This window comes from Rhinatrema bivittatum, chromosome 5 (assembly GCF_901001135.1).
Source record: "Rhinatrema bivittatum chromosome 5, aRhiBiv1.1, whole genome shotgun sequence".
Lineage (NCBI taxonomy): Eukaryota > Metazoa > Chordata > Amphibia > Gymnophiona > Rhinatrematidae > Rhinatrema > Rhinatrema bivittatum.
Window position 1 is genome coordinate 90,249,579 of NC_042619.1, and position 27,194 is coordinate 90,276,772.

General features: G+C 44.8%; 1 protein-coding gene across 1 annotated transcript in view; it reads right to left on the bottom strand.

The window, feature by feature from the left end:
* ATP8A2 (ATPase phospholipid transporting 8A2) overlaps positions 1-27,194 on the bottom strand; it is a 1,219,142-nt gene that overhangs the window by 1,055,724 nt on the left and 136,224 nt on the right. The window contains exons 8-11 of the mRNA XM_029602569.1: positions 10,202-10,271; positions 7,991-8,115; positions 6,823-6,934; positions 4,558-4,723 (exon numbers count right to left, since the gene is read on the bottom strand). Of these exons, the coding sequence (XP_029458429.1) occupies positions 4,558-4,723; positions 6,823-6,934; positions 7,991-8,115; positions 10,202-10,271 (473 nt within the window). The remainder of the gene's footprint in view (positions 1-4,557; positions 4,724-6,822; positions 6,935-7,990; positions 8,116-10,201; positions 10,272-27,194) is intronic.

Sequence of the window (27,194 nt, forward strand, 5' to 3'; positions counted from 1 at the left end):
TCAAAGGGGTACGCGCGTAAGATACGTTTGTACCCCCAGAAAACCTACCCCAAACCCCCCCTACGCGCGCCGAGCCTATTTTGCATAGGCTCGGCGGCGCGCACAAGTCCCGGGATGCGCATAAGTCCCGGGGCTTGCATGGAGGGGCGTGTTGGGGGGGCGTGCCGGAAGTGACGTGGCGTTTTGGGGGCATATCACGAGTGACGCGGCATTTTGGGGGCGGCGCCACGGGCGTGGTTTCGGCCCGGGGGCATTCCAGGGGCGTGGCCGCGGCCTCCGGACCAGCCCCCGGACCAGAACATGGAGCGCGGCAGCCGGCCTGGCGTGCGCAAAGTTACGCCTGCTGGAAGCAGGCGTAACTTTGTCGACAAAGGTGGGGGGGGTTTAGATAGGGCCGGGGGGGTGGATTAGGTAGGGGAAGGGAAGGTACGGGGGGGAACGGAGGCAGGCTGCGTGGCTCGGCACGCACAGGCTGCCGATTTTGGGCAGCCTTGCGCACAACTACCCCGGATTTTAATGGATACGCACGGCTACGCGCGTATCTATTAAAATCCCGCGTACTCTTGTTCATGCCTGGTGGGCGAACAAAAGTACGTGTGTGTGCAGATTTATAAAATCTGCCCCTTAGGTTTTAAGTTATCTAGTTACATGTAGCTGATTAACTTTAGGTGAGTAATTTCAGTAGGACGTTTATGTTGCTGAATATCTGGGACAAGCTATCCGGTTAACTTTAGCTGGATAACTTATCTGCTCACTGGCTTACTGAATATATCCTTCTACTGTAAACTAGTTGGTGTCTGAATCAAGGAAATGCATCATGCAAAATATAATATCAAATGATAGAAACCCAAGGGAAATACAAAGAGATGCAAGAGCAAAATATAGGTGAAGAAGGATGTAGACAGAAAAGGGACAGAAAGAAAGAAGGAGTGAAAACAAAGAGAGGAGAAGAATGAATGAGAGATTTAATGGAATGAATGAAAACTGCCATTCTGGTCATATAGGGAAATTTAGATGATAACATTTAAACAGCCGGGTGGGCATATATGTAGGTGCAAATGCTGGCTCTTGTGAATGGACATTTTATAACATACGCGCGCAGTTTTAAACAGATGCACGCATGTGCATGCAAATGCCGATTCTACCACATAAATGGGGAGATTTTGCTATGTACGTGTGCCAACGCAAATAACCATTTCCCCATTTCATTCCCAATTCGCCCCGATAAAGGATAGGACTTCCTAACCTCCCCTAGCTAGCTAGTTTCCCTTTTACCCATTTGCCTTCACCCTTCAAATCCTGCTGACTAGCCCTGATTTTTTTATTTTCAAACTTACACACCATCCATAGTAGAAGTAAAGTTATGCAGTAGGGAACCCGGTTGCAGACCCCGAATGCCCATGTCCATTTTTTTGGATTTCCCATTGTGTACGCAATACTGGGAGATACGCGCATACTTGGACGCATCTTAAAATCCACATGGCGCGCACTGGCCCAAGATACTTACGTATCTCCTGGCTTTGGCACGCACAGGGCTTTTAAAATTTGCCTTTATTGAGCCTAATAGAGAGTCTATGAAGCAAAGATATATTTTACACATACACAACAAACATAGGGCCTGATTCATAAGAAAATTATTCCTTACCTGCTAATTTTCGTTCCTGTAGTACCATGGATCAGTCCAGACGGTGGGTTATGTCCCCCGTCCAGCAGATGGAGTCAGAACAGAGCTCGAGGGCACCGCTTCCTATACCAGCGCACCCTCTGCTGGAGCTCAGTATCATGAATAACAAAGCCCAAAAGAGCAAAACAAAACAATTTGGATCAAAAACCTGATGTAAGTCAACATCAAGAACAATAAATAGGCACGAACCCAAAACGAGGTCGCCCCAGTTAACTTGTGAGGAGCTGTACAACTCTGATAGAGAACCAGAGAAGAAGAGAGACAGAAGACGCATAAGATTCCGAGCAGGAGCACACAAACCCAGAGTGGTGGGCGTCTGGACTGATCCATGGTACTACAGGAACGAAAATTAGCAGGTAAGGAATAATTTTCTTTTCCCTGTACGTACCAGGATCAGTCCAGACGGTGGGATGTACCCAAGCTTCCCTAAACCGGGTGGGCCCTTGAGAGCCCTGCTCGGAGAACCTGATCGCCAAAAAGCGCAGGATCCGAAGGCGGCAGGTGTAGCCGATAATGCCGAGCAAAGGTATGCAACGACTTCCATGTCGCTGCCCGGCAGATTTCCTGTGGAGAGACGGACCGAGACTCCGCCCAAGAAGCAGCCTGCGAGCGCGTAGAATGAGCCCTGACGCCCGCAGGAGGAGTACGCCCCGCTCCGATATAAGATGCCGAGATGGCATGCTTGATCCAGCGGGCAATCGTTGTCTTCGATGCGGAGGAGCCCTTCTTAGGTCCCGACCAGAGCACAAAGAGATGATCGGAGATCCGGAAATCATTGGTAGCCTCCAGATAATGGAGCAGAACACGCTTGACGTCCAAAAGACGAAGGGACCTCTCTTCCCCTGGAGGAAACGCTGGCAGTTCCACCGTCTGGTTCAAATGGAAGGGGGAGACCACCTTCGGCAGGAAAGATGGTACGGTACGTAGCGAAACTCCCGCCTCCGAAAGGCGGAGGTACGGTTCCCTGCAGGAGAGGGCCTGCAGCTCCGAGATGCGACGGGCAGAAGAGATCGCGACCAGAAACACCGTCTTCATAGTGAGGTCCCTGTAGTGGCTCGAAAGGGGCACCCACCAGGGCCCGGAGAACTAAATTAAGGTTCCACGATGGACAGGGATCCCGAACCGGAGGCCGGAGATGCTTAGCACCCTTCAGGAAACGAGCGATATCCGCTTGGAGAAGCAGAGAAACCGGTGTCTGTACCAGAACATTCAGGGCCGCCACTTGTACTCGAAGAGAATTGTATGCTAGGCCCTTATCCAATCCGTCCTGCAAAAATTGAAGGATCAGAGGAACCGTTGCTTCCGTCGGCCGGATCCCCTGACCGACACACCAGGACTCGAAGACCTTCCACACACTCGCACGTAGGCAACAGAGGTCGAGGGCTTACGAGCCCTAAGCATCGTAGAGATCACCGCTTCCGGATAGCCTCGGCGTCGGAGGCGGCGCCGTTCAAAAGCCAGGTCGCTAGACAAAAGAGTGCCGCCTGCTCGAAAAATACCGGACCCTGGTGTAGGAGCCGTGGAAGATGACTCAGACGGAGTGGACCGTCCACCGCCATGTGAACCAGATCCGCAAACCAAGGCCGCCGCGGCCATTCCGGAGCCACGAGAATCACAGGACCGTGGTGGTTTTCGATGCGTCGAAGAATCTTGCCCACCAAGGGCCAGGGAGGAAACACATATAGGAGCTGGCCTGCCGGCCACGGTAACGCTAGGGCATCCACCCCCTCTGCGCCGCGCTCCCGTCTGCGACTGAAGAAGCGCGGGGCCTTGGCGTTGAGGGCTGTGGCCATCAAGTCCAACCGTGGCGGTCCCCAGCGCCGAACCAGGAGGTCCATCGCCTCGGCGGAGAGAGACCATTCGCCGGGGTCCAAGCGCTGACGACTTAGGTAATCTGCCTGAATGTTGTCCACCCCGGCGATGTGGGAGGCCGCGAGACGAACGAGATGGAGTTCCGCCCATTCCATCAGGAGCGTGGTTTCCGCGGAGACCTGCTCGCTTCGCGTTCCGCCCTGACGATTGATGTAAGCCACTGTGGTTGCGTTGTCCGAGAGAATTCGTACTTCCCTGTCCCGAACCAGTGGTAGGAACCGTTGAAGTGCTAAGCGCACCGCCCTGGTCTCCAGACGATTGATCGGCCACTTCGCCTCCTCCGGGGACCACATCCCCTGTGTGGCGCTCCGGCCGCAGACTGCGCCCCATCCCACGAGGCTGGCGTCAGTTGTCACCACCACCCAAGTGGGAACGGCGAGCGAGACACCGCGGGCCAAGTGAGCCGGAACCAACCACCACTTCAGACTGTCCCGAGCCGACTGAGGGAGAGGCAGAATCACCTGATACTCCTGCGACACCGGTTTCCAGCGAGACAGGAGGGACGCCTGCAGAGGTCGCAGGTGAGCAAAAGCCCAGGGCACCATGTCGATGGTGGAAGCCATCACTCCCAGAAGCTGCAGATAATTCCACGCTGTGGGTTCCGACAGGGCCGCGAAGCGGTGGATGTGCTCCCTCAAAGAGATAGCCTTGTCCGGACGCAGGAAGACCATGCCTAGCTGTGTGTCGAAGGTTGCTCCCAGAAAGTCCAGGCGTTGCGATGGAACGAGAGAACTGAGCTCCAGCAGAGGGTGCGCTGGTATAGGAGGCGGTGCCCTCGAGCTCTGTTCTGACTCCATCTGCTGGACGGGGGACATAACCCACCGTCTGGACTGATCCTGGTACGTACAGGGAACAAGGGTTTTTCCCATAGACACAGAATGGGAGAGAAGCCTTAGTGAATCAGGCAGATAATTTGATCTGCTTTGAAAATTAAAATTTCTAAAATAAAGCAAAGTATAAAATACAGTATAGAAGCTTAAATAAAGTAAACAAACTCTTACTATCTATTTGTAGGTACCAGTTCATTTGACCATGTTTTCTGTTCCATAAGAAAGCACCAACAGAGCTGACAAGGGCCATGACCAGCAGAATGCCAAACAAAACCAAGATTTGCACATTGGTTACTTTTTCTACATTTGACCTCTTCAAGGGTGCTTTGGTTGAGTTCTGTAGAATAGATATAATGCAGGATGTTAAAGAAAAATGACAAAACAGTAACACAAGATCAAAACATGTTTTTAAATTTTAAGATTTGCAGTATTGTTCGGTCCAGAAGTTTCTTCCTGTGCTTTGGGCTTCCAGTTCAATTGGAACCAGCCTCTGCTGAGGCCACTATGCCATGAGCCTTCATTCACAACCCTCCAAGATTTTACCCCATCTGACACCATCTCATCCCTCCCATCCAGCCCAGCCACTGCAGCAACTATTCCTCTGCTATTACTTCTATGACTGCAATTTATTTACAGAAAAACTAACCATAAGCCACTCATAGCAATCTTCAAGAAACCCCTACTGTATGCCCACAATGCAGCATTATAACCTTGTTTGTAAGTAGGGCTTCTGATTTTAGGTTTTAACCAATAAGCCCCACCAAAATCCTCTCAATGCAAAAAATAAAATTAAATAGGTGTTTATTAGATAAACACTGGAAAATCACCATTTCCCTTAGAACTCTCACACCCCTCCTTTGCCTACCCTGGATCTTCCGCTTTGTTTTTGTGCCTTTTCCATGCTAATGACTCAAGAGCTGCACAAATGTATATATTTCATTCAACCAGATAAGGTGTCCAATAGTACCTGTGCCACAAAAAACATAATAAACACTGATTTTTGGTACCCCCAAAGAAGCCCAAATTTACTGGAAAATAAACATCTAAATTTACAATTTATAAACACCTAAAATCAGAAGCCCTATTTATAAACCAGGCCCTGAGATGTATATATCAGTGATATGTTTAACAGAGCTATACCAGAACAAGAACAGTTGTTCAGGTGCAGGACCTGAAGATCTCAAGATTTGCTGGGCACAATAGGAACAAATGTACATTGTACAAACCATTCAAGCAGATTATCTGAACGTCATGGACCAGAGACTGCATCAGATCATACAGCACACTGCAGGAGATGAGACCTTGCAGGTACTGAAGTCTGTGGTTCTGAATGGTTGGCCAGAAAAGGAGGAAACACCAGCCACCATAAGGGAATACTGTTCATTCAGGGATGAAAACAGCATACAAAATGGCATTCTATACTAAGGACCAAAGATCATTATATCCAAATCACTGCGACCAGAGATGCTAACGTGTATACATTCCAGCCACAACGGTGGGGAAGCAAATTATAGGTAGGTACATGATACCCTACACTGGTGCAAGGTGAGATCAAAGACTTTATCAGCAGCTGTTCTACCAGCAATGAATATGTGCACAAAGAGCAAAAGGAAACTATGATGTCACATGACATACTAAGAAATAAATAGTAACTTAAAAAATAATTAAATATAACAATAAAAAAAATGATAAAACCCAAATAAAATTATCTCAGAACAAATACGTAAGAACAGATCTGTTCAAGAATTAAACACTCTGGACTAGAACTGTTGAGTTTGTGGGTCCTTAGACCAAGGTGGGATTGACACCTGCAAGAAGGAGCCCTGCAGGCCTCCACTGTCAGCAGGTGGACACAGAGGTAGCAGAGGCCAAACTGGAGTTTTGCCTTTACCAGCCCACGTTCTCCTCGGGTTGTGCCTTTGGGTGCCGGGGATGGCAGGTCTTAGGTGGGGGGCCTCTTAGGTGATGAGATCCATCGAGGTAGCTGGTTCAGAGTAAGCATGGGTGAGGCATGCCCAATGGCAGGCAAAGGTCGGTGGCAGGTGGCATTCAAGAGTTGCCCAGGAGTCAGATTGAGGTCAATACCAGGTATCTGTTGAAAGGGAATGAAGGGATGGATAGGCAGGGCAGGAAGGTAAGGAGAGACCAGGCGGGCAACATGGGAGGTAGAGAAGAACTGAAGACACGGAACATTGGAACTGAAGAACGAAGACACGCTGAACCAGCTACCTCGATGGATTTCGCCACCTAAAAGGCCCCCAACCTAAGACCTGCAAGCCCCGCCACTCAAAGGCTCAACCCAAGGGAAACGTGGGCTTGTAAAAGCAAAGTTTGAGAATTTAGAGTTTGTGCCCTCCAGAAAGAATACACAGTAATATGTAAAAAGAAAAAAGTATAAAGATAAGTTCTATCTTTATAGGAACAGAGCTGTTTTACCTGCATAAGTTTTGTGTCATGTCCTGTGTACACAACAATTCCAATGACCCACTGTGTATTTCTAAGTTGAGCCCCTCTCAACAAGACTTGGTCAGGACCAACTGGATTGGAGCTAAGACAAAAACAAATAATTTAGCAATGAATCAAGAGAAATTAAAATATATAGCATTAATGGGGTGAATTTTCAGAGAGAAAAAATTATGCATCTAACTAGGGATTTTAGGTGACTCACTTTGTGTTCTTGCGGGAAAAATTCCCTGGTGCCTGGAGGTGAGAAGCTGCTCCTCTAAGAAGTAGAAATCTGCTCATGGGGCTAGAAGTGACAGCGCAACCTTTTACAGAGGCTTCCTGGAGTCAGTTCACCTCTGGTATTTTGAGCCTCCAGAGGCTGAATGTTGGCAGATATTTGGGTTTTTTGAAACAGCAGTTTTCATAAAAGGGATTTCAGAAGTATTTAAAGTAAGAAAAAAATATTAGGCTTGACTCCAAAAGAGTCAGGCCTAATATCAAAGAAAGCAAAACCACCAGAGAAGCTGCATTAATGCCCTAGGCTCTTCCTACAAACCAGCTTACCAAGGGCTATTCACCCACACACTTATACACTTTATAGTCACCTCCAAGAGCCCTCAACACGAAACATATTTACTCCTGCTCCAGGCAAGATGAAGTCCAGGTCAAGGCTCCTGGAACTACGTAGTTCTCATTATGATCTATAGGAGAAAATGTGTTCAAATTAATTTCTTTTCCTCCCACAGAAAAATCATGGGAGTTGGGCCATGTCATCTTTTGTCCTTTTGCTCTTTTATATTCCATCCAAATGCAATGCAAAAGACATGTTGAGATTGATATGTCAAATAGTTGAATTTCAGAAGCCTTTCCCCCTTGCCTTTGAAATGATCACATTGCTTTCTCCACAGCATGCATCCCAATATTCATTTGGAAAGACCAGCTTGAAGGAAGGGAATTGGTCTGGTGGTGCTGTTGATTATACTGGCACTGTTCAAGCTTTTTGATATGAGTGATCCAAAGATGCTTCCCTTTTGAATTGAGTGGCAGTCTCTAGGCACTATAAGCTCCAGTCATCATCAATGTGCTGATACACAGAACCAATTTGGAACACAAGTGTCACATTTTTCTAATATACTGTTATAAAAAGTAAATACAATACCTGTTGTCTAAATGCAAGTTTCCAGTGAAGTCATAGAGGTGGCGGTTAGGACCTTCACATTCTATCCTCCCTTTCATTTTCGTCAGATTATCCGATGATTGGAGGTTGGAAGTCACAGATAAACCCTACAGGAACCAAACCACAAAGGATCCCTGATAAATCTGCACCAACTGCAAGAAATGCTTTTCATTCTTCATTAATTCCAATATCATATCATATAGAATATAAAATTACAAAACAAATAAAAACCAAAATAGAAGTTATAGAGAGAGAGAGAGAATGGTTTACAACATATCTATATTTCAGACTTATTTCATGATTAAGTAATTTAGTCTTATAAAACAATGATTTATTATGGCTTAGGGGTACCCTAAATATTTCCAACATTTTAAACTATAGCACAAAGGAAACTATGGAAAGGGAAATTTAACCTCTTGAACTATTGCACTATAATAAAACAGGAAAAGTCTTCTTAATACAAATTGAGCATGAATACAAAATAATTCACTATTGCATTGAAATGAAATCAAGGAGGGTAATTTTATGATAGGCCACACAGAGCTGAAGTCCATGTTTAAAAGTACATGCGGACTTCAGCCCTAATTTTCAAATTGGTCTTACCCGCACAGGCTCACTTTGAAAATTAGCTGGTACATTTGTACCCTGTCCAGCATATGCGTACACATTTACTCCAGCTTTGTACATGCATATTTCTGAAAATCAAAATTATGCGCAGATATAGTTTCCCCACCCACAGGAATGCCTCTAAAAGTATGCCTAAAATCGCTTCCATGCTTACTTAGCCGGATGAACTGGAATTTATCCGGATAAGTGCAATATGTATTCTCACTTTTTTTTTTTGACGTGCACACGTATGTTGCAGAGTGCATTTACATGTATTATATAACCTGTAAATAGAACGCAGGTTCTATAATACAGGAGTAGATTTTTGCTCATCCATATACACGCGTATATGTTTTTGCGCGTAGCTGTTTGAAAGCGATCTTCCTTGCTTTCTAACTATAGGCCATACGTACTAAGCATTTTTACCAATGACAAAAAGGGATCAATTTTCAAACCACTTAGACTCCAGACTTTGGGAGTTATGTGCTTTGCGTGAATTCTTATTCATAAAGGTGGGAAATAAATCAAAATAATAAGTTAACACCTTTGAAAAATGCATAGGGATGAGTTTCTAAAGTTAAATACCTACATTTAGGGTAGGGGCAGGTCATGATAAGTAAGTTAAGCACTTAGCAATGACTTTCAATGCTAGGGGTTAACTTGGCCAGCCAAATCTAGACATTGCAACCTCAGGCCTAGATTTGGCCAGGCAGTACTTACAAACCCTCTCCTTTCCAGATACTGAAATTCAAAACGAAGTATAGAGGACACAGCATCCGCCAACACACTTGCTTCCCCTTTCCCAAACCTCCCAGCAGCCCAAATTCAAAGCAAAGTGCAGGGCCGGCAGATCCCCCACACCCCTCTTACTATGTGCCTGAATTCAAAAAGCAAGGGCTAACAATCCCAACTCGCCACAAGGGCAACAGCCCCCTTTCTCCTCTCACCCATATCTCTTCCACAGCCCCTGGAAGCCTCCTCATAACTCCCCATGCCGAGCTACAAGGAGTACAAAGGCTGACCTCCTCCCAACATGGCATCCAGTGTTGCTGTGATAACTAGTAGCATTGTTGTCCGTGTAATGCTGGACACAGAGACTGAAGGAAGTAAGCCTTTGTTCTCCTCCCACCTCAGCCTGGTGGGGTTAGCGGGGGTTTCTGGGCATCGTGGAGAGCATGGGGGTGAGGGGAGCCTGCCAGTTCTGGAATATACATTTAATATGGGCGCATGGGAGAAGGGATGTGGGGGAAGCCATTGGTTTGCACATATTTTTGAAGTTGGAACGGTAGGAGAGGACTTAGCCAGCTAACACTGATTTTCAAATCCGGCCAGCAAAGTTTAGGCTCCCTAATTCTAGATGGCTAAGTTTTTAGCTATTTAGATTCAGGCTGATATTCAGACAAAAATCTATCTGGCTAAACTTGGCTGGATATCAGCTTAATTTAGGGAGCCAAACTTTGGCCACGTAAGCTGGCACTCAGGCATTTTTGGAAAATTGGCCTGGAAATGGGAAAAGCCCTTTACTTCATGTGGCACAATACAGTGATGGATATTTTAGACGATTGTAACACATAAAAAAAACTTTACCTGTCGTATTTTAAGATTTGTTTCACCATCAAGATTAGATGTTTCAATATAACACATTGACTGTGGCTCACTAAAAATGCACAGCAAAAAAAAAAAAAAATCAGTTTTTAAAATTAAATAACATTTTGAAGGCTAATAAATCACGTTATAGTTAGTTTAACTTCTCATTGCCATCATTCAAGTGTATTGTCTAAAAGGTGATAAATAAATCATTTCAAGAACTAAATCAAAATAAAATCTAAGTTATACTTTATTTTCTAAAACCCAGCACTACATCATCATGCGACTGGAAAATACAAGGGAAGTTAATACAAATTGTGATGCACCCTGAAAAAAAGGAAGAGAAAATTATAGCAAGGCAAAAGTTACAGAAAAAATCTTAAGAACATAAGAACATGCCATACTGGGTCAGACCAAGGGTCCATCAAGCCCAGCATCCTGTTTCCAACAGTGGCCAATCCAGGCCATAAGAACCTGGCAAGTACCCAAAAACTAAGTCTATTCCATGTTACCGTTGCTAGTAATAGCAGATGAATGAATAGCAAATGAATGAAGAACATTTCTTAATATTTGGATGCATTTCTAGGAAACACTGCTTCTCTAAAGGAAAAAAAAACATTTAAGTCCCATGCAATAATATTCTGAAATTATGCTGAATGTACATGGAACTGCAGAAAAGTATTCTTTCAGCAGAAACAGTAAAAGAAGAAAGAAGATCACTGCTACTTCTGCAGCCTCTACCTGCCAAAAGAATAGCAAGGAGTGTGATTTCCCTCCAGCCCTCCTAACAGGTGAGAGCATGTCACCCAAGCACGATGTCTAGGGTGGGAATGTACAAAGGAAGACAAAGCCAGGACCTAAAAGGAAGTTTAAAAAAAATATTTACCACCCTTGCGATATATTGGCTTCTACCAGATGGTTAGGAAAACTTCCCATGGATATATGCATTACTAGAACTTCCTCAAGTTGCTGCAATGGTAATGTCAAACTCACAGTATTATCTCATTTAGTGGTGTCACAACATTATTATTTTGTTCTACTAAATCCAAAGCTATCTGTTCTGTTTAAAACACAAGCCTCAGTGAAAGCATAGCATTGTAACAAATGCACAAATGATCATAAACAGGAAAACCTAAACAGTAAAAGAAAGTCCACTATGGCTTACAAGTGCTGAGAAATTACTTATAGTAAGCTGCAGAGTTAAATCTCAAAAATATGCAACCACCTAATAAATATTTACCACTTCACCATTATGATTGTAAGGGGTTTTAAAGGCCCTTGCTAGTGATGTACATGTCCCCACAGACATATAGCCATGATGTCAGAAAAGAATTGTAGTGGTTTTCAAACAATCTCAATTGGGAGTTGCCAAGGTTTAGATGATTCAATATAATGAAGGAGCCAGAAGGATTTTTGTTCTATTCCTTCCCTAGGAAGGAGTCTAGGGTTCAAGGTGAGTACTTGTGACTCTGGAGAGGGACTTTGAGATATGGAGCATGTTGCATCTGTGGACCTGTTGGGCTGGGATGAGATTGTCTGTATCTGCAGGGAGGAGCAATGCAAGTTCTCACCGCCAGCAGGCAGACCCAGGCAAAGCAGAGACCAGTCTAGAGCTTCACCTTTACCAATCCATATTCCCCTTGGTAGTCTTTGGGTGCTGGGGCAGGAGGGCTTAAGCGAAGGACTCTGCTGATGGCTAGGGATGTGGTCCAAAGCCAAGCTAGGATCGTAGGCAGGTGGCGGTGAGGCGTCTTGAGAGTCCAGGCAAAGGTCAAAGGCAGACAGCAATCAAGTGTATCGATAGTCCAGGCAAGGGTCAAAACCAATTATCCGTCCGAGGGGGAGGAAGAGGGACTGATAGGGCTGAGGCAGGCTGGGCAGGCAAAGCAGGAGCAGGAAGGGCAGATGAAGGCAGGAACCGGTTGGGCAGACAAAGGTAGGAACAAGTTGGGCAGATGAAGGCAGGAAGCAACACACACTACAAATGTAGTTGGACCTGTTGCTGAGGCAGAGTGCTAGGGCAATGCCGGTGATGTCATCAGTAGGGGCTGCAGGGACTTTCTTGCCGTGGTCCCTTTAAATGGCCTGAGATTGAGCGCGGGTAGCTGCAGCTGACGGTGTCCTACCGCTTGACGCCCAGCAGCCTCCTGTTGTGGGAAGAGTTGGGGGCATCCTGCCATGCTGGGAAGAACGGCCAACCAGGCTGCAGAGGTGAGAGCGGTGGGTCACGGGAGCAGCCCGCGAACTGCCAAACACAATAGAGCAACTATAAGAGAAGTTTGGAGTCTAAAAAGATTCCTTTTGGAGGGGAAACCTTTGCCAAATTTTCTTTTTCTTTTGGGAATTACCCAAATAGGTGACATTTGTGAAGAAATCGGAATATAATGGGAATATACTTTGGTGTAGTCCAAGCTCCAAGGTGTACAGTTTGCAACTGCAGAGGTTCTGCACCACTAGAGAGGTGGCAGGAATTTCTTCTAAAATGAATATATAATGGAGAAATCATAGGCCCTCATGTGCAGGGAAACTGCCTGCATTTTCCAGTGGAGAAGGAGAAATCATCTGCTTGTATTCAGGTATCAATAAAGGGAACCATAGTCTGGGAGGTCTCTAAAGAGTAACCTGAGAGGGGTCTGGGAGTCAGAGGATGCCCCTGCTGATTGACGAAATTCTGAATGATAGAATTGTATTTTTGTGACTATTTGGATTTTGCAATGGTTATATCCAGAAAGGTGAATATTTTGTCAAATTATTACTATTCCACAAGCACCTCAGTAAATTTTATTTTTGGACAACCCCAATCTGCTATTGTTGTGTGGTTTGTTGCAACAGAGATAGAGAATTGTCCAGAGCCTCAAAGACACTGAAGCTTCCCTGTAATAAGCAGCCATAATGCTTGGGTGATGTCATCTGACACTGCTGGCGCAGACCTAGTTTTCATAGCTCAGTAGTGAGCATATGCAAGGGTTCCTGTGCCTGCATACTACCCTCATGAGCCCCTCAGTCTTTCTTGTCCTAGATACTGGACAAACATGTTATAGTGTCTCTTAGAATCTTTATGCCTCTGAGGCCTAGTGGATTTTAAGTTTTTCACATGGAAACTGTTGTTTCTCATGGCCAGTTTCTCATGGCAAGAAGAGTAAGTGAACTACAGGCTGCAATGTCATATCCATCATGCCTTTAGTTTTTTCATAGTTCTCTGGTTTTAGGAACCCAAGTCCCTACAGAAAGTGGTATCTGTGTTCCACATTAATCAAGCTATTGTGCTATTTACATTCTTTCCAAGACCTCATGAGTAAGAAGAGCAGGTTCTTCACTCCTTAGACTGTAAAAGAGACCTTGTGTGTTACCTAACAAGGATTCATCCTCATCAAGCTTATGAACGTTTTGTGACTTTTGATCCCAATAAATTGGGAAGGGTAGTTGCCAAATTAATTTTGTCTAACTGGCTAGCAGACTATTATAGCTCACTAGTTTTGCACTGGCTGGCTTACAGATTATAGACTCTGTCAGGGCTCGTCAAGTGAGAGCTCTGGCAACTTCCGTGGCTTACCTCTGGGACACCTTCACTGAAGACATTTGCAAAGCTGTTACTATTTGCACCTTCATGTCCAATTACTATCTGGATAATATGTGAGACAGTAACTGGCTATGCAGTTCTGCACAGCCTGTTCTCCCAGTAGTCCATGTGTCTCCTGGTGGAGATGGGTTGTCTCTCGAGCAAGTGCTTCACAATGCAACTTTCAGTTTGGAACTCCCCAAGCAATATGGCTCATTCTTTCCTGCTTGTCAACATTGAAAGTAAGCTTGTTTACCTGTAAACAGGATTCTTCATAGATAGCAGGATGAATTCACCATACTTCCTGAAGATTCGATTACCACCCTAAAGCTTAAGCTCTGGAAAAGACTCATGAGCTCACGAGGCAGCTTGTATGTACAGAAACCCCTGTACACAGAAACATAGAAACATGACACCAGAAAAAGACCATATGGCCTATCTTGTCTGCCCATGTCTACAATCCCTACCACTCCAGGCTCAGTAAAGATTTTTACAGAGCTCAGAGGAACAAAAAGGTTAGAAATCATAAACTCAAAGTCTCATCTCCTCTCTCACAAACAAATCCTAGCTTCAACACCTAGTCCAGAGATCCCCCTACTCCAGACAGCATTGACAAAGCACATACAGGAGTAGGCTGGTGTTTATTCTGAGAAGGCATGTCCAAAAAGTATGCGTGGAAGAACCTGGAAAACCCTTGGGGTATATAATAGCCCTACAGCTCCCAGTTGTGCCCTAGTGTCCAAAAAAAGTGAGGAACAGGAAGGAGTTACATGGTAATATAAAAACACTCAATGAGATTTTTTTAAAAAGACTTCATTCTATTCTTTACCTATGGAAAAAATCATGATTGAGCAAGAACTTTTATCTGGTCTCATGGAATACAATACTAAGAAGACCTAGGCATCTAACTTTAAGAGTTAGGTGCCTAGACTTTTGAATTTAAAAATTTGTCATCTGAGTGGCTTAATTTTAGGTTCCTAAAATCACAAGGCACCTAAATTTAGGTCCCTTCAATTGGGGCAGAGCCAGGAGTAAGGACATGTCAAGAGAACGAACTTGGGTGCTTAATACTGATTTCCAGGACTGGTTGTCTAATTTAGGAGCCTAAAATTATGTAATCCTATAATTATCCTAACTTTAGACTCTTAGTTTAAGGCGCCTAAAGTTAATGTTAGGTGCTGATTTATAGAAAACATATTTAGGGACTTATACTTGCTGAAAATTAGCATTTTAGCACTTAATGTAGGAACCTACATTGAGGTGCTCAGAGCACTTTCAATATTGGGCTCATGATTTGCAATATCACAGAGCCCCTGAATGTCAACATCCCCATAATATGAGATTCCTATTGATAATTCTGTAATTATTGTTCTTTACAAAAAAAAAGTCCTACAAAATAGTTTTCCCTCTGTTTTTTTTTTTTATGAAAAATGTTTATAGAATAAGACATAGCCCCAGACCGTCACTTACTTTTGTAGAAGGTAAACAATTCTCCAGTGAGAAGGAGTCAGTTTCCCTCCTGCCAGCCGAAGCACCAAATGAAAAATGGCTCTGCTTGGGGACTTCCGGTTAAGATGGCGGCATGAAAGTAACGCTTGAAACATCGCAGCGAAACATCTCAGTGAAAAATTTCAATTTCTTGAAGAAAATCAAATGCCTCCAAAACGCAAGGGAAAGGTGAGGGTATTTCCAATGGAACCCCTGCCCTCACCAATCCAACAAGAAATAGTTCGCTTTCTGTCCCTACCGATGCATCCAGGAACCGATGATCCCGTTGGGCGAAGAGACGAGGGAAAGTCTCTTGCGCTCTTGGAGGAGGCGTCGCTGAGTCCCGATCACAGAAGGCCGCCGGCACAGAGAGACGACGGAGGAGGTGGCGATGTTGACCCGGAAAATCCAAGTACTTCCGGGGTCACCGCCGCATTGGAGAGAAGTCTGGCCCCTGAAATGCCGAGGATGGGAACAACGATGGCTACAAGCAGCGATATGGAACCCGCAGGAGGAAAGGAGATAGCCGCGGGGGAATTGTCGCTGCCGGTACAGCTAGCCTCTGGAATTGCTAGAAATCCTCAGCCGCTTGTTGAAGCAGGTAGGGGGAGACATCAGCGATACCGGCGATGCAAGGGCCGTTCCTACTCCTTCCCTCCCCCCTAGCCCAGCCGGTGTGACCCTGCAAGGACTCTGGGACTTGGTAGTAGGGTTTAGGGTGGAGATGAAAAATGCTTACCAAACACTGAATCAAGCAAATGCTAAACAACTACAGGAATTGGCTGCTGTAGATTTGAAACTGACTGAGACAGATAAAAGGTTAACGGAATTGGAAAAAGAAATTGAAAAAATGAAAGATTTCAAAGCCATTGTTGCTATTTATTTATTTAAAAGTTTTACATGCCGACATTCATCAATGATATCACATCGGTTCACAGCGTAACATGAAACTAGTGCCAGTGGCGGCGCTTTACATCGAACATGTTTAACATAATACAATTGAAACATATTGAAGCATTATAACTAGAGAGTAAAGGAAAGGTAGGGGAAATAAAGATTTAAACTAAAATTAAAATAACATATTTACAAGAGGGTAAAAGAGGAAAAAAGGAGGGGGGGAAAAGTGACAGAAGAAAAAAGTTAGGTTAATAAATTATAGTAGGCAAAGTTTGCAGGTATATACAATATGTAAATTATAGGGAATTACAGAACAAAAACAACACGTTTCAGCTTGAGGTGCTGCAAAATAGCAGATATATCTTTCTGTTCCTTTTAATATATAATTAAAAAGACTCACCTGAGAGAGTGGTATCAGAAAGGTGTAAGTGTATTCGCAGTCTCATGAGCTCTTGCCCTTACAGGGCTACAGCCCCTCTCTTGACTTCACCACTATTAATCACGTCATTTACCTACTCTCTTCAGGTTTGTCAATTAATGTTATGTTTTTATAAAGTGCAAATATGCCTCCCTTAAAATCCCTAAAGCCACCCGTATTTCCCATATAACATGCCACAACTACTCATTAAAACATTGTGTGCTTCAATTTGTGCTTATCTCTCAACAGTATTTCTTCTATATTTCTTCACTGCATTTCTTCACTGCTTCAGGTAAATCGCCCGACATTGGCCATGTTTCGGCGCGCTCCTCGCGCCTGCTTCAGGGGCTACCGTTCCTTCACAAACTCTATTGCAAAAAACATAAGTCCATAAATGCCTTTAAAACAATATCTATATATATTTCTCACTCTACTAGTGCATTGCTACTCACGATTCAGTGTGACACAGATTATTCTTACAGCTTTGTCCTTCAAAAATGGCGCACAAACGCTACTCTTCCGTCTCTACCGGATATCAGCTGTTTTATACTCTAACCTGGAATCTGGAACTAACCTATCAACTACAAAAAGACCGCCCAGTCAACTTCCTTATTAAGCCCAGCAGGGGCAATTGTATTCAATTTGAAGATCCAGCGTTGTTCGCGCTGTAGTAAACAAAGATTTAAATCCCCTCCCCGCTCATCCTGCTCAATGCAGTCCAAAACCGTGCTATATAAACTCTCAAAAACATGGGATTGTTCAAAGCAGTGCTGCACTAATGGAGCTTCCATCCTTCCTCGTTTCAGTGCACTCTTGTGCTCAATCAAACGTGTTTTTAATGCTCTCGTGGTTTTGCCCACATAAATGAGCCCACAGGGGCACCAGATGGCATATATAACATTTTGAGAAACACAGGTAGTTGCTCTAATTGGTTTAAATTTTTTTAATTTATCCAAAGGAATATTTATGTTGGAATGAGCAAGTGGGCACATTGCACATGACCCACACGGGAAGTGGCCCTTCTCTTCTTCGGATCTATTTGCTGGAACTTTAAAATGTGACCTAACCACCTGATCTTTAATGCTCGTTCCTCTTTTAAACGCTATTAAAGGCTGGGTTGCAAACACATTATGAACATGTAATACGTTCCAATGTCGTCTGATGCTCTGCACTATCCCATTCACTCCCAAAGAGTACGGTAACACGCATGTCAACCTATTGCTTGTTAATTTTTGCCTCGGTTGCAATAGAAATTCTCTGTGGTTCCATCTTGCTCGCTTATAGAAAAAGAGATTCATCTCTGGTGGTCAAAAGTGCCGACAAAGGTGGAGCAGTGGTAGTAATGAACCAGGATTTTTATAGAGAGGAAGCTTTGAGACAGTTGGCGGACCATAAGTTTTACAAAAAACTGGAAGAAGATCCCACTAAACAGTTGAAAGAATTAATTGATGAATTGTTGGAAGATGCCCTTTTGCAAGGTTGGATAACTAAGAGAGAATTCCGTTTTTTAAAGGTAGAACATCCTAGGGCACCAACCTTTTATCATCTTCCAAAAATCCATAAAGATCTGGTACACCCACCAGGGCGTCCGATTATTTCGTCCAGAGGTTCACTTCTGGAACCACTCTCCCAATATGTCGACACGTTTTTGAGACCACTTGTACCATCTCTGCCATCCTACGTTCGGGATTCAGGACATCTAATTCAATTTTTGGAGACTTTAAATGTTCCTTCAGACGGTGTGCTTCTAGCTACAATAGATATTGTGTCTTTGTACACAAATATACCGCAGGATGCGGCATTAGAGGTGCTCCGGGATAGTTTATCAGCACAGGTAACACCGATTCGTCCTCCTATAGCTTTAATTATAGAATTAGCCACTTTGGCGTTGAAAAAAAACTTTTTTCTATTTGAGCAAAGCTATTATCAACAGGTTGGTGGTACAGCAATGGGGGCCACTATGGCCCCCAGTGTCGCAAACCTGTATGTGGGACATTTTGAGGCACGCTGGTTAGAGATTTCTCCATATAAAAACAACATTATAGTGTGGCGCCGTTTCATTGACGATATTTTCATAGTGTGGCATGGGACTGAGGTCCTTTTTCAAGAATTCATGGTTTGGTTAAATTCCTGTGAGCAGGCATTGCAGTTTACATATAATTATGATCACGTTTCAGTTCCTTTTTTGGATATAAGGATCTCTTTGGATGGCAATAAATTTTGCTTCACGATTTTTCAGAAGCCAACGGATCGAAATACATTACTAGAATATTCTAGTTGTCATCCCATAACCTTGCGCAATAGTATTCCTTTCGGCCAATTTTTAAGGCTGAGGAAACTATGTTCAACAGTTCAAGAATACAAATTAAAAGCAAGAGAGATGAGTCAGAGATTCATGGATAGGGGTTACCCATTGGGGGTAATACGAAAAGCCTGTAAGCGAGCAAGATGGAACCACAGAGAATTTCTATTGCAACCGAGGCAAAAATTAACAAGCAATAGGTTGACATGCGTGTTACCGTACTCTTTGGGAGTGAATGGGATAGTGCAGAGCATCAGACGACATTGGAACGTATTACAGGTTCATAATGTGTTTGCAACCCAGCCTTTAATAGCGTTTAAAAGAGGAACGAGCATTAAAGATCAGGTGGTTAGGTCACATTTTAAAGTTCCAGCAAATAGATCCGAAGAAGAGAAGGGCCACTTCCCGTGTGGGTCATGTGCAATGTGCCCACTTGCTCATTCCAACATAAATATTCCTTTGGATAAATTAAAAAAATTTAAACCAATTAGAGCAACTACCTGTGTTTCTCGAAATGTTATATATGCCATCTGGTGCCCCTGTGGGCTCATTTATGTGGGCAAAACCACGAGAGCATTAAAAACACGTTTGATTGAGCACAAGAGTGCACTGAAACGAGGAAGGATGGAAGCTCCATTAGTGCAGCACTGCTCTGAACAATCCCATGTTTTTGAGAGTTTATATAGCACGGTTTTGGACTGCATTGAGCAGGATGAGCGGGGAGGGGATTTAAATCTTTGTTTACTACAGCGCGAACAACACTGGATCTTCAAATTGAATACAATTGCCCCTGCTGGGCTTAATAAGGAAGTTGACTGGGCGGTCTTTTTGTAGTTGATAGGTTAGTTCCAGATTCCAGGTTAGAGTATAAAACAGCTGATATCCGGTAGAGACGGAAGAGTAGCGTTTGTGCGCCATTTTTGAAGGACAAAGCTGTAAGAATAATCTGTGTCACACTGAATCGTGAGTAGCAATGCACTAGTAGAGTGAGAAATATATATAGATATTGTTTTTAAAGGCATTTATGGACTTATGTTTTTTGCAATAGAGTTTGTGAAGGAACGGTAGCCCCTGAAGCAGGCGCGAGGAGCGCGCCGAAACATGGCCAATGTCGGGCGATTTACCTGAAGCAGTGAAGAAATGCAGTGAAGAAATATAGAAGAAATACTGTTGAGAGATAAGCACAAATTGAAGCACACAATGTTTTAATGAGTAGTTGTGGCATGTTATATGGGAAATACGGGTGGCTTTAGGGATTTTAAGGGAGGCATATTTGCACTTTATAAAAACATAACATTAATTGACAAACCTGAAGAGAGTAGGTAAATGACGTGATTAATAGTGGTGAAGTCAAGAGAGGGGCTGTAGCCCTGTAAGGGCAAGAGCTCATGAGACTGCGAATACACTTACACCTTTCTGATACCACTCTCTCAGGTGAGTCTTTTTAATTATATATTAAAAGGAACAGAAAGATATATCTGCTATTTTGCAGCACCTCAAGCTGAAACGTGTTGTTTTTGTTCTGTAGTTATATATTTGAGGTTTTTTGAGCCAGTATACATTATCAATTATAGGGAATAACATAATTTATCAGTTGAGAAGGGAGGGGGAGAAGGAGAGGAGAGGGGGGGGGGAGAGATAGGCAGGGGGGGAGGGTGACACAGAAGGGAGGGAGGGGAGGTAGGGTGTATGCTTTAGTGAGAAGCCAGGTCGAGAAGGGAGACTCACCCACTATTAGTGAAAAGCAAGGTCGAGGGTGGAACAGAGAAGGGGGGAACATAGATGAGAGCTGGGAGAATTTAAGTGTATGCTTTGGTGAAGAGCCAGGTCTTAAGCTTTCGCTTGAAAGTTTTTGAGCATTCTTCTTGGCGAAGTTCGATTGGCATTGTGTTCCAGAGGATAGGCCCGGCGATCGATAGCGCACGGGCTCTCGTGGAGGGTAGTTTGTAGAGTTTAGGCGAGGTGGTGGGCATGGTGGCAAGATGAATGTGTCTAGTGGGTTTATTAGAGTGGTGAAATCGGAAGGTGTCATTAAATCAATTCATTTCGGGATTGTATAAGGCCTTATGAACGAGAGAGAGAGCCTTATATTGTATACGTGAGGCTATGGGGAGCCAATGTAGATCTTTTAGGACCGGTGTGATGTGATCGTGTCTGTGTGTGTTGGTCAAAATCCGGGCTGTTGTATTTTGTAGTATTTGAAGGGGGTGGATGGCGTTATTCGGTAGTCCGAGGAGGAGGGAATTACAATAGTCGGTTTTGGCAAAGATAATAGTTTGTAGGACCGTACGGAAGTCTGGGGGATGAAGAAGAGGCTTAAGTTTCTTAAGGGTGTGAAGTTTAAAGAATCCATCCTTTAGTATATTACTGATGAATTTCTTCAGTGTGAAATGACCATCGAGAATGATTCCCAGATCACGGACTTGTTGAGCAAATGGGATGTGTGGAAGGGGGAGGAGTTAAGTTGGTTTTGTGGTGAGATAAGCATGATTTCAGTTTTAGTGGTATTAAGAGCTAAGTGGATGGAAGATAGGAGATTGTTTATGGATTGGAGAGTATCTTTCCAGATATCCATGGTTTTCGAAAGTGAGTCAGTAATGGGGATGAGCAACTGAACATCGTCAGCGTATATATAGTGAGGGAGGTTGAGGCTGGAAAGGAGGTAACAGAGGGGTAAGATGTAGATATTGAAAAGGGTTGAGGAGAGGGATGAACCTTGTGGGACACCTTGCTTGAGGGGACCGGCTAAGGACCGGCTAAGGACCTTGCTAAGGACCGGCTAAGACTGGATAGACGAATGGAACTTCTGGAAAATAACTTTAAAAGTTTAAATCTTCGAATATTAAATTTTCCCCATATTGCTGGAGAGACTCCATATATTACTCTTAGGAAATTTTTTATAGAAACTCTGGGTTTTGCTGATTTAGATATGCCGGTAATAAATACATGTTATTTTTTACCTATTTCCAAGAATAATAGGTCAAATGAGCCTTTTCAAGGCAATTTGACGAATTTCCTAGAAAACTCAGAATTAACTGTTATTGATAAAGGTACTTTATTGATATCACTAGTTACAAACTTTGAGGTAAACAAGATTATGAAAAGTTACTTCAGGAAATATCCAATTGTATTTTATGATTTAAACATAAAGATCTTTCCAGACCTAGCCCTGGCAACGCAACAGAGGCGTAAGCAATTCTTAAATTTGCGTGCTGAAGTTCTAGCTTTAGGATATACCTTTTTATTATGTTTCCCATGCAAGTGTTTAGTAAAAAGGAGAGATGAATGTAATATTTTCTTCTCTCCAGAACAACTGGCAGGATTCATTGAGTTAAAAAAACAACCCACATCCTCCCCAGAGACATGATTATAATGTAGGTGACCATGCCGTAGTATTCTTAACTATTTTCTTAAGATGTTTGTTTAATTGATTAAAAATTCTCCCTTTTTCTGTCCCTATTAAGAGGTCTATTAGAATCATTGATTGTATTAATTAAGAAGTCATACATTACAGATTTCTTTTGTTGTTAATTTCTTTTTTATTTCTGTTATGACATCTGAGATTTCTGTTATAAATCTTTGATTTGTAATTTACTAAAAGCATATAAATAAAGAATTAAAAAAAAAATGGCTCTGCTCACATATCAAGTGCAGAGGAGGGGCCCTCGAGGCATGATATCACTTTGGTGGGGAAAGGTATTAAAAAGGCTCAGAATTGTATTACAGGGGTTTGAACACTTGGAAGAAAGGGGTTTGAACACTTAAGGACCCAGTTAATATGGTCTATTAACTATACCTCATGCATAGACTAAATGGGTAGCCAGTTAGTCTATCCATGAGGGTAATATTCAAAGCCATCTGTATTAAAATGGATAATAATGCCTATATTGCCCCAGACACTGGAAAAAGTTACAATACATCTGCATACTTTTCCCAGCTCCCTCTAAGGTCAACTTTGGAAGTCACCAAAAGCTACATCAGGCCTGAGCTGCTCCCTTCTCCTACTCCACAGGCAGCTGGCAAGGTACTGGGGAGGTTGCAGTACATTTGCATACTATTCCCAGCTGCCTTGGTAGCAGGGCCGGTGCAAGGGTATTAGGCACCCTAGGCGAAACGTCAGCTATGCCGCCCCCCCCCCCCCACACACACACACACACACAATTAACTTACATTGGGGCGGATTTTCAGAGCCCTGCTCGCGTAAATCCGCCCAAACCGGGCGGATTTACGCGAGCAGGGCCCTGCGCGCCGGTAAGCCTATTTTACATAGGCCTACCGGCGCGCGCAGACCCCGGGACTCGCGTACGTCCCGGGGTTTTCGGAGGGGGGCGTGTCGGGGGCATGTCGGGGGGGCGGGCCCGGTCGTCGCGGCGTTTCGGGGGCGTGTCGGCAGCGTTTTGGGGGCGGGTACGGGGGCGTGGCTACGGCCCGGGGCGGTCCGGGGGCGTGGCCGCGCCCTCCGTACCCGCCCCCAGGTCGCGGCCCGGCGCGCAGCAGGCCCGCTGGCGCGCGGGGATTTACGTCTCCCTCCGGGAGGCGTAAATCCCCCGACAAAGGTAAGGGGGGGGGTGTAGACAGGGCCGGGTGGGTGGGTTAGGTAGGGGAAGGGAGGGTAAGGTGAGGGGAGGGCAAAGAAAAGTTCCCTCCGAGGCCGCTCCGATTTCGGAGCGGCCTTGGAGGGAACGGGGGGAGGCAGCGCGGCTCGGCGCGCGCAGGCTATACAAAATCGATAGCCTTGCGCGCGCCGATCCAGGATTTTAGTGGATACGCGCGGCTCCGCGCGTATCTACTAAAATCCAGCGTACTTTTGCTTGAGTCTGATGCGCAAGCAAAAGTAGGCTGATCGCGCTTCTTTTAAAATCTACCCCATTGTGCATTAATGAAAATAACGAAGTCTGTATTTATAACAGAACACTTATTTGACATTTTTATGCCATGTAAACCATTGAGATGATTTGTCTTATCGACGGTATAGAAACTCTTTTATAAATAAATAAATAAAAATAAATAAAATAAACATAAACCAAAGCTATACTTGTTGCTCAAACAAAAAAAGCAGACACATCACATAATATTAAGTAATTAAAATGGCAGTCAATCAAGAAAAATAAACTTAAAAAGCCATCTTTACTTACCCCCTCCAGCAGCTCTCTTACTCCTCTTCCATGCAGGCTGTAGCACACACCAGAAGCAGCAGTAGTGGCTAAGCTCTATACTCATGGTCCTCTTCCTTAATGCCCATGTCTCTCACACACACACACCATATCAGTCATGCCCCCATGACCAGTTTCTGTCTCTCACACACCAATCATCTCCCAAACAGTCTTTGGCACACACACACCAGTCACCTTCCTGAACAGTTTCTCTCATGCCATACACACACAGGCTTCCCACTCCCGTGTTCCACTTACATATATGGGCTTCTCACTCTCATAATCACTTTCTTTCTCACACACATACCCAGAGTTCTCACTTCCATGCTTTTTCTCTCTTTCACACACACACACACACACACACACACACACACACACACACTCACCAGTCTCTCTCACTCCCATGCTTTCTTTCACATACACCCCCACACCAGGCTTCTTACTCCCATGCTTTCTCACATACCCAGAGTTCTCACTTCCATGCTTTTTCTCTCTTTCACACACACACACACACACACACACATCCCTGACTGTCTCACACATCAGTCATCTCCTTGAGCAGTCACTTTCATTGTCTCTCACATATACACATACATCAGCTCTCTGACCAGTTTCTCTCAATCACACACACATGCTCTCCATCAAATACATTCTCTCACTTACACACAGACTCTCAATCACAGGCAGGCAGGCAGGCTGCTTCTCTCTCTTTCTCTCACTCACTTCCTCCCCCCCAGCACAAACGGTAGCTGCTCCTCCTCCTCCAGCCCCTGCAGGCCAAGAAGGAAGAATCCCATCGGCCGCAGGAGGCTCGTGCTGCTCTCTCCTTTCCCGATTACCGGCTGCTTCAGTTGCTCGGGGGCCGATGCTGCTGTCGCCGCTATTTTTTCACGCAGCACTTCTCTTTCTTCCCGCGCATCACTTCCTGTTCCGGTTCAAAGGGGGGGGGGGGGGCGGGAAGAAGACCAGCCGCGGATGCAACAGCTTTTTTTTTTTTTTTTTTGCACCGCTGCCGTTCCCGCTGGGCTTGAACGTGCTGATAGCCCGGCGGCAACAGCAGCAGGGAAGAAAGAGCAGCGGGAGGGACCGGGAGCCACGCGAACCGCTGGGGGAGGTCAGATGGGTCTTTTGGGGCGGGCTGCCGGCAGCGGCTGTTTTATTTTTATCAGGGGGGGGCGGCGGCTCTCTTAATTTTACCGGGGCAGTGCCGCCCCCGGGAAGCTGGCACCCTAGGCGACCGCCTAGTTCGCCTAGTGCTTCCGCCGGCCCTGCTTGGTAGTCAACTTTGGAAGTCATCACAATCTACCTTGGGCCTGGGCTGCTCCCATCCCATGCTTATTAAGCAACTGGTCAGGTTCTGGGAAGGTTGTGGTACATCTACATACTTTTGCCAGCTGTGTAAGAGAACACTACATACCTCTGGGGCTTCCACCAGCTGGCCCGGAGGTGCAAACTATGGCATTACCTCAGCTCATTAGATTTTTCCCTCTTTTTATTACTTATGACTCCACTACATCTACTCTTCCTGATACTAATTCTCCACAATCTTATTCCTTCTTGCAAACCACTACTAACATTAAGTCCACAATCGCCATTCTCTACATTCTTTACCTCACCTGCCATTTTGTTTTCTGCCTTATCTACTGCTCTTGAGCTTCAAAGTTTTCTCTCATCTAGTCATCTCCACTCTTCCTGACAGCATCTTATCCTCTCTTCTCCATATTATTCTGCTACTTCTCTGGCCCCTTTACCCCATTGTGCACATCAATCTGTTATCCCTATTCCCCTCCTCCTTCCTCTTATCTTTCTTTCATCTTTCGTGTGGAATGCTCATTCTGTTTCCAACAAGCTTCCCTACATTCGTGACTTCTTTATCTCTCATACTCTTCATCCTCTTGCATTCACTGGGACTTGGCTTTCTCCTGAGAACTCTACTTCAGTGCTCTCTGTCATAGAGGTTATCTTTTCTTCCATACAGCTTGTACTGTAGGCTATGATTATGATGTTGGACTGCTGCTCTTCCCCTCCTATAAGTTTCACCCCCTTTTTCCACCTCAATCACATTTCATTTCTTCCTTGAGGCTCAATCTGATTATTCACTCCACTACTTGTCCAAGTAGCTGCCATTTATTGACTCCCTGTAAAATCCCCCACTCCTTTCACACCAACTGATTCCTGGCTTTGCTTTTTCACTGAACCATTTTACCCTTCCCTTATTCTTGGGGACTTTAATCTCCATGCTGATAACACCTCTAACTCTTATGCTTCAAAACTCCGTGCCTTGACCTCCTCATTTGACCTCCAAATCTGCTCTACTGCCCCTACTCACCAGCATGACCACTGCCTTTACCTAGTCCATTCTTCCAAATGCAGATTTCTCCACCTCAGTTCTTCCCCTCTCAGACCATCATTTGCTAATTTTCATACTTAACCATCCTCCCTACAGCCTTGTTCAGCCACCACAAACATCTTCAGAAATCTCCAGGCTATGGACCCTTGAATCTTTTCCCCTACTGTCTCATCTCCTCCACTACACTGTCTGAGCTGGTCAATCAGGCAGTTTCTTCATACAACACTACACTCTCCTGTGTTGTGTTTGAGGCATTGTGGACCCTTGGTCACAATGGAGATGACTCCGCCCACGGGGAGGGGCCCCAGGGGAACCACTGCAATAGGCTGACACAGCTAGCAGAAACAGAATGGATAGAGTCTTTATTGTACTGCTGTAATTAGATGGAAATGCAGGAAGGTAAGGCACTGATCCACGAGGTGCCAAAATACTCAACAGGCTCAGAAGTGTAGTCTCACCCAGATGTTTATGATAGGCAGGAGCCCGCAATGCAGGTAACGCTGCGGCTGGGGGGGTGCAGTTGGAGCACCAGTTTGTAGAGGTACTCACAGAGTGAAGGCATCTTCCTGATGGTAGAATGGTGGGACTGAAGGTCCGTGGTGCAGGATAAGAAGTAGATAGGCCCTCAAGGAGCGAGTACCCAATGGTCCAATATCCTGGAATGAAATAAGAGAAAGACCCTCAAGGAGCGGTTGTCTAAGTTAGTGAGGACCCCGAAGGGAAGTTGGAAGCGAGAGACCCCCAGGGAGCGGGTGTCTAGAGCTTCTGCTGGAGTGAGGCCCTTAGCGAAGGGAAGCATCTAAGCTGGCAGCTTAGAGCAGGCTGA